The 7,258-nt window shown below is 40.8% G+C and overlaps 1 protein-coding gene across 1 annotated transcript in view; it reads right to left on the reverse strand.

Moving 5' to 3' along the window:
- Nucleotides 1–7,258, reverse strand: part of LOC107296871 (lysosomal acid lipase/cholesteryl ester hydrolase-like) — a 48,472-nt gene that overhangs the window by 33,080 nt on the left and 8,134 nt on the right. The window contains exons 3-4 of the mRNA XM_029286162.1: nucleotides 5,835–6,033; nucleotides 4,109–4,218 (exon numbers count right to left, since the gene is read on the reverse strand). Coding sequence (XP_029141995.1) covers nucleotides 4,109–4,218; nucleotides 5,835–6,033 — 309 coding nt within the window. The remainder of the gene's footprint in view (nucleotides 1–4,108; nucleotides 4,219–5,834; nucleotides 6,034–7,258) is intronic.

The raw sequence follows: 7,258 nt of genomic DNA on the forward strand, positions 1-7,258 counted from the left end.
ATCCGGTTGCCATCAAAGATATGGTTCGGCGGGTACAATGGGGCAGCAATGATAGGAATGTTTCGTTGCGCTGTCCGCTGTGGAGCCGTTGCCGCTGCTGGTGGACCCATCCGATTGCCGTCAAAGGTGTGGTTCGATGGGTTCCGTGGGGCGGCAACGGTGACAAGATCTTCTTGCGCTCCCTGCTGTACAGTCGTAGCCGTTGCTGGTGGACCCATCGGATTGCCATCAAGGGTGTGGTTCGATGGGGCAGCAACAGTGGGAAGATCCCGTGGCCTAGTTGTCGTGACATCAACCCCATGGCTGACTGGCACATCTGGCTGCTGAGATTCTTCTGTTCGTCTACTCAGTCTTGGGGGGCTTGTGGCTGGCTGTGGTCTTACCTGTTCACGTTGAAACGCACTTTGGTTGTCCACGTAAGCCTGCACTCTGCTACGTCGTTTTTCGTTCTCCAGTTGTTCCCTATGGGACAAGAAGATGGGCTCCTGGAGTGTTCTCCGAAGGCCTTGTGCCCTTGCCACTTTGTCCGCCACGTCTCGTTTGCTTCTTATGAACTCAAGCTCGTCTTGAGTGGCCTTCATTTTGACCTTCCTTATATCTGCTTCTGCTTCTGCTTCAGCTTCTGCTTCAGCTTCTCTTTTAGCTGCTTCCGCGTCTGCATCAGCCTTCATTTTAGCTGCTTCCACCTCTGCATCAGCCTTCCTTTTAGCTGCTTCCACGTGTGCATCAGCCTTCCTTTTAGCTGCTTCCGCTTCTCTTTTGACTGCTTCCGCGTGTGCATCAGCCTTCCTTTTAGCTGAATCGGCCTTTCTTTTGGCCCTCATTCGAGCTTCTTCTATTTCCATCACCTGCAATTCCTTCTTCTTCAGCTGCTCTGCTTATGCCACGCGAAAAACAGCTTCAGCAGCGTTAGCATCTCTGATGGCTCGCTCATCTTGTGAAATTCGGGAAGTTTGGCTGTGGCGAGAAGATGCTTTCGAATTGCGGGAGGCACCTGTGAGGTGAGATTGTTGTGACACACTGGAATGCGCCTTGGATATGTGGCGAAAGGATGGGGCCCTTCCAGACGCGTGGGACCGTTGGGACGGTGCGTGTGAATGGCGGGAAACTTCAGACTCTGCCCTGTCAACCGGTTCATCTCTCAGGCGAGGTTCATGTTCTGGAGGGCGTTGTGGGCTCTCTAGAAGCTTCTTGCGTTCCTCGTTCAGTAACCAAAGACTTTGCATGTCGCGGTTGACTTCTGAGTCTCTTAATTGCTGCTGGATGTCCTTGAGTTGCTGTTCGGAGTCCATCCATTGTGTGAAGGCGTCTTCCTTATCTCCTTCCAGTGCGTGAGCACATTCGGTGGAGAGATCCTCTTTTTGCTCTTGGTGGAATTTGTGCCATCTCTCCCAGCTTCTTTCATGGCGCTTGTACACGGTATGCCATTTCTCCAACAGGTTTGCATGCATGGCTTCAGTTGGCTTTCTTTGTTGTCTCAGATCATAGTGACTTTGAGACGTATTTGGTCTTACTGAGGCTTGAGCTTCAGCTTCTGTGTACAGGTCAAGGGAGGCTGTTTGCGGCGCTTCTCCTTGGCCGTCTGGTTGGGGTGTCTCAACTAGGCTGGTTGGTTGAACCCCTTCATCTAGATCAATGAGCCGCTCTGCCATGGTTAGGATGGGTTCAGTGATCTTCTCAGCTATTTTGAAGCAAATTTGAAGAACTTCTCTCTTTGACCACTAGGGGTCGCTACTTGCAGATCAGCTTCAGAGGTGCTGTCTGTGGGTGGGGGTGGCTGGGAGCGTTCTCCTGTGGTTCCTAGCTATTTAGAAGCAAATTGGATGAACTTCACTTTTTGACCACTAGGGGTCGCTATCTGCAGATCAGCTTCAGGGGTGCTGTCTGTAGGTGGAGGAGCCACTGGGAGCGTTGTCCTGTGGTTCCTAGCTATTTAGAAGCAAATTGGATGAACTTCACTTTTTGACCACTAGGGGTCGCTATCTGCGTATCAGCTACCGGGGTGATCTTCTTTCGAGGTACACCCTTTGTCCACTAGAGGGCTTTCTCTGGGCGTGATTAAAGGCTCGCGTGCAGCTCCTCCTTTAACCACTAGGGGACGTCTGAAGAGAGGTCAGCCAAATTCTTCCTATTATCACGTACCTGCAAAGGCCACTGAGAGGCATGAACTCCCACCTGGTCGTTAAGTTGCAGGCTGGAACACACTGGGTATTCAGCTTGTGATAATAGGCAAGGATTGATGGCTATGCTACCTTCTTCTGTCACTCAAAACTGGAAGAAACTTGGGTCTCCAGCTTGATTGGGTGAAAGCTCTATTAGTGGTGGTATAGGCTTGATTGAATTAAATTNGTCAATTTGTGCCAATTTTCGGGAGATATCTCTAATAATGTTTGGAACATTATATTTACTCACACATTAATCGGCTATCCACTCACGTAAACTAGGGAGTGACCCTAACATTTTGAGAACATGTATTTTCTTAACAGGGATGTTATTATTTACTATTAATGTTAGTACTATTTTTACTATTATTATTATTATTATTATTATTATTATTTAATATATTGTAAAAAGTGATGGCTATTGCTGGTCTATGACCGTAATAAAGTTTATTATTATTATTATTATGAACGTGCATGTGAAGCAGGGGCTCTGAGGTCAACATTTCAGCCATAGTTTTAGTCAGTTCTTGAGACCATTTAATTTGTACTTGCCCCTTCATTGTAACATCGATGGAGCAATGTGCCACTTCTAATAATTCAAAATTTGTCTTATCATTAAAAAGACAAATTAATGGAAAGTGGTCACTATCAAGGCGCGTGTCAGAATCCAATCATATTTCATATCAAGTTATCAACTATGAAAAACTCCATCCCTGCCTTCCCTGGATTCTGTCATGGATGAAGGGAAGGGGGTGAACCAAGGGGCTTTATGGCCCTCACTTCCTTCAGGATACTTCAAAGGAACTGGATGTGGAATCACCAAAAGGACTAACAATAACAATAGGGGGTCATTAGCTTGCATGTGATCCTTCCTGAAGTTTCCTCTCGGTAGTGAGGAAAGGGGTGGGGATGAAATGCCTGAGACTGTCTCTGGGAGAAGGGGGTGATGGGGGTGGCTAAAGGGGGGACCCCTTTAAAATACTTGAGTTGGAAAGCTTTCACCCCAAGTCCTGTTTAGAACGCCTGCAACCATCTTCTCTTAATAAAGATGCCTATTGGAAGAAATATTCCAAGAGTTCTGTCTTCTTAAGATGCAAAGTGGGGTAGGTCCTTACAGCACGTTCCAATATAAAAGTAAACTATATGCTGTACAAAATTCCGAGAGATCATAATATAATCCACTACACTGGCTCCCTTAGGACGCCAGAATGTGAACTCTCCGTTTAAATCACCCCTGACAGAGCCATTAAGTAGGACTAAATCTAAACTGTCCAGCTGGTTTTTTTCCTCCTTTTTGGAAGATTGGAACCACATCAGCTTTTTTCCAATCCTCAGGTAATTCCCCGGTGCTCCAGGATTTTTTTAAAGATAGGATACAATGGTTCTGAGATAACATTTGCCAGCTCCTTCAGAACTCTGGGATGTAATACATCAGGTCCTAGTGATTTCTATTCATCAAGATCAGACAGGTGTTCTCTTACCATTTTATTTCTTATTTTATTTTTTATTTTTTATTTTAAAATTTATTTCTAATTTTTATAAGTGTCTTTTGTTTGTAAACAAACAATTGTCTTTTACAAATATGTTTTTGATAGGTTGGGCTATAGTTTCTTTTTGCATGAAGACTGATGCAAAGAATGCATCAAAGAAGATGCTTCCTTGCCATTTTCTCTTTTTAGTGGACTGACTTTTCTTTTGACTTTTTTCTTGTTATCCTCATAAGGATATCTGTCAATGACCCTTAATCAGGAATGATTTTGAAGGCTTCATAGCAGAGATACAGAATTATGGAGATAAGCTGATGTGAAGAAAAACAAACAAATTTACATAGATATTTTCTTTCAGTTGCTCAGTCCAGTTGAAAAAGGAATGCTGGATCCTTCGTTGGTAGATAGAGAAAAACCGTTTTATTATAAAATGATAATAAGATTATATTCTTAACTTACCTATTCCTGCTCCTTGGGAATGGCCAATATAATATAAAGAGTCTTGTTTTGTTTTATGTAGAATGAAATTTATTGTTGCTGGTATATCATAAACTGCCATTTCATGAAAACTGTAACACAAAAATACATAAAAATACACACTTATAACTTTGTCTCTTACTATCTCTGGGCCTTAAGCTTGAAAGTACATGAAAGTACATGAAAGTACACTGATCAAGCCTTGGCAATACAATCTGAAATATCACACACATGTTGTAATTGTCCCCATTTTAAAAAAAAAATTAATAATTCAAAGTAGATTTGCCCAGAAAAATATCTATTTGGTATTGGTGATAGTGGTTTAGCTAGACCCTGGCTGAAAGCTCTTAAGGAATTTATATTATTGTATTGTATTGTATTGTATTATGTTGTGTTGTGTTGTATTGTATTGTGTTGTGTTGAACTGTGCTGTGCTTCACTATACTACACTACGCTATATTATATTATACAGGGTATAATCAGTAGAGCTGCCCATCTCATCACAAATAACTGGGTGGTATACAACAATCAGGTAAACAACAGATATAAGCTCAATAAATATAAAACTATAAAAATACATATTAAAAATGAATACTATAAAAACAATTATACAAATCCTGGGCAGAGGGAAGATAACAGTGGAATCTTCAACATCTAAGCATGTCTCTGGTTGCCTGGGAGCTGAAGCCGGATAACATAACCATTATCAACTGATTGGATAATGTAGCTTTGAATATATTCACAGAAGGGAACTTATTAACTTCCTGGTTCAACCCCATAAGCTGAACAGAATGAGTCCTAGTGGCACAGTGGTTAGAATGCAATAATGTAGGATAACTCTGCCCACAGCCTAGAGTTTGATCCTGGCAGGCTCAAAGTTGACTCAGCTTTCCATCCTTCTGAGAGCAGTGAAATGAGGACCCAGATTGTTGGGACCAATATGCTGACATTGTAAATTGCTCAGAGAATGCTGTAAAGCACTGTGGGGTGGTATATAAGTCTAAGTGTTATTTCTACTGCTATCACTACCTTTCTAGCTTTTCTTTTGGTCCACAAGCTTAAGGTTTCTTCATGAGAACCTTAGACTTATAGTTCAAAGATTCACAACATGAGAATTAGTAGACCTATTTAACTCCTTTTTAAAAAATAAATATTCTTTCTGCCCATTACTGTTTCCTAAGTCCACCTTTCCATGTTGTTCAGTGATACCTTTTTTGACTTTAAGTCTACTTTCTTTGTAGTATATGACTCATTACAGGAAAAATACTAGAAGATTATTTTAGTTGTTGATAATATCACAAGATAATCATATACAAGAAATATATGTAACATTTTTTCCATATCTAGATATCTTGATTATCAAAACATCTTAATTTAACCACACATTTATATTCAAAAGGTTCAGTAACCCATGAGAAATAAAAATTGAAATTTGCATATCTTTTTTTCTCCCTACATTCTTCCTTCAAAATTCATATTTTTACGAAGACAACCAAAATATTTTTAATGAATACAACTAGAATGGAAATATATTTTTATGTATTTCTCCTTTGTGATATTGCTTTTTGAATAAATGCTTATTGTATCCATTTAAATTTAGTTGGTATAATATGTAAATATTTATTCTTAATTTACATTCATCCAGAACAACCTTTCCTAATAAATCAGTAGAATTGACCAAATATTTTCAACTCACTTCAGAATTTACCTGAAATTCCAGAATTCTTGCTGATAAATTGAAAACTGCTTGTGTCTTCTAGACCAAGTGGTCCCTCTCATATTTATTATCCAGACATCATAGCCAGCATCTGCTAGAAAAAATCCCAGGCTGTTGCTAGGAAGATTTGCAATCCAACATCTCCCTTCCCACAGAAAACCATGCACCAATAAAGCAATCGGTCGAGGCCCTGCAAAAGAAACCAAGAATACATGGTTTATTGTATGTTCTCTGTCAGTACAATGCAATTGGGTAGAATTCCCCAATCTTTTGGGGTTTGTGGACCAGTTGAGGGGGAAGAAAGGATGGTTCCATGCATGCAGCAGGCAAGCATCACGCAAGTGGGGATGCGTGGCCCGATTCCAAAAGGCTCAAGCCCTGGTAGTGGGCTGCAATCTGGCAGTTGGTGATCCTGGTGTGGAGACCTGGATTGAAAGGGCAAAATATAACTTGGACCTATGCACATTTGTTGAGGGCACTGCAGACCAAAGTTTTATGTTTCCAGGATTATATACCATCTGCAAAGACAGCCACAAGAACCTAGAAAAAATGCAGCTGAACTAATGTATTCTGAATAGGTTCTGTGTGCATAGCTACATACACTGTCAGTCACAGTTTGCCCTTTCAGATCCAGGTATCTATAAAACCTTAATTGTGCTACACTAATCTACCGCTGATATTTCTTTCACAATATTTGCAAATTGCCCAACTGAAAGTGAAACTGAAAGAACTTGGGAAAAAAAGTAATAAAATTGATAACAATTGAGCATATTAAATATATAATAACATAAGAGAATTGACAGAGCTATAAATTAGTTGTGTAATTGTGTAATTCCCTAAAATCATTCCTGGAGCCAAAATCATTCTGGTACCCTGTCCAACAAGCTTATCATCATCATCTTACAGCAGCAATCTGGCTACTACATTGTCTACCAGCTGCCATTTCCAAGCTGTGCTCAGAGGCAACTCAATGTACACCATAGAATTTAGTTTTTCAGATGATCATAGTTCCTTTTGCAAAGGTTTCCTGGTCCAGGTAGTGCTGTAAGTGCTCTGGTAGCTGCTGCAGGGAGAACACTCTTCACCAAGATTCACATCTGCTTTTTTTTTTCCAGTGTGAAGTAGAACTAGGAAGATGCACAAGTCATGGACCAGTTCTTTGGGATGAGCCTGATCCCATTCAAAACCAACTGCCAGGATAAAAGTTAATGGGTATTATTCTGTTTTTGGACAGGAAACTTGCTTCTATTCCAGTCTTTAACAGATAGATAACTCAGAAGAACAAACAAGATAATTGCTTTATTCTGGGAATCCTAGACAAACTTACAGTTAGTAGAGGTGCTTCCAAAATAGGTCTCAGCAATCTGTTTGTCCCACAGGTAAATTGACATTAGATTTTCCCCTCTTCTCCCAAG

Source organism: Protobothrops mucrosquamatus, unplaced genomic scaffold (assembly GCF_001527695.2).
Source record: "Protobothrops mucrosquamatus isolate PMUCROS unplaced genomic scaffold, P.Mucros_1.0 scaffold3011, whole genome shotgun sequence".
In the NCBI taxonomy this organism is placed as follows: domain Eukaryota; kingdom Metazoa; phylum Chordata; class Lepidosauria; order Squamata; family Viperidae; genus Protobothrops; species Protobothrops mucrosquamatus.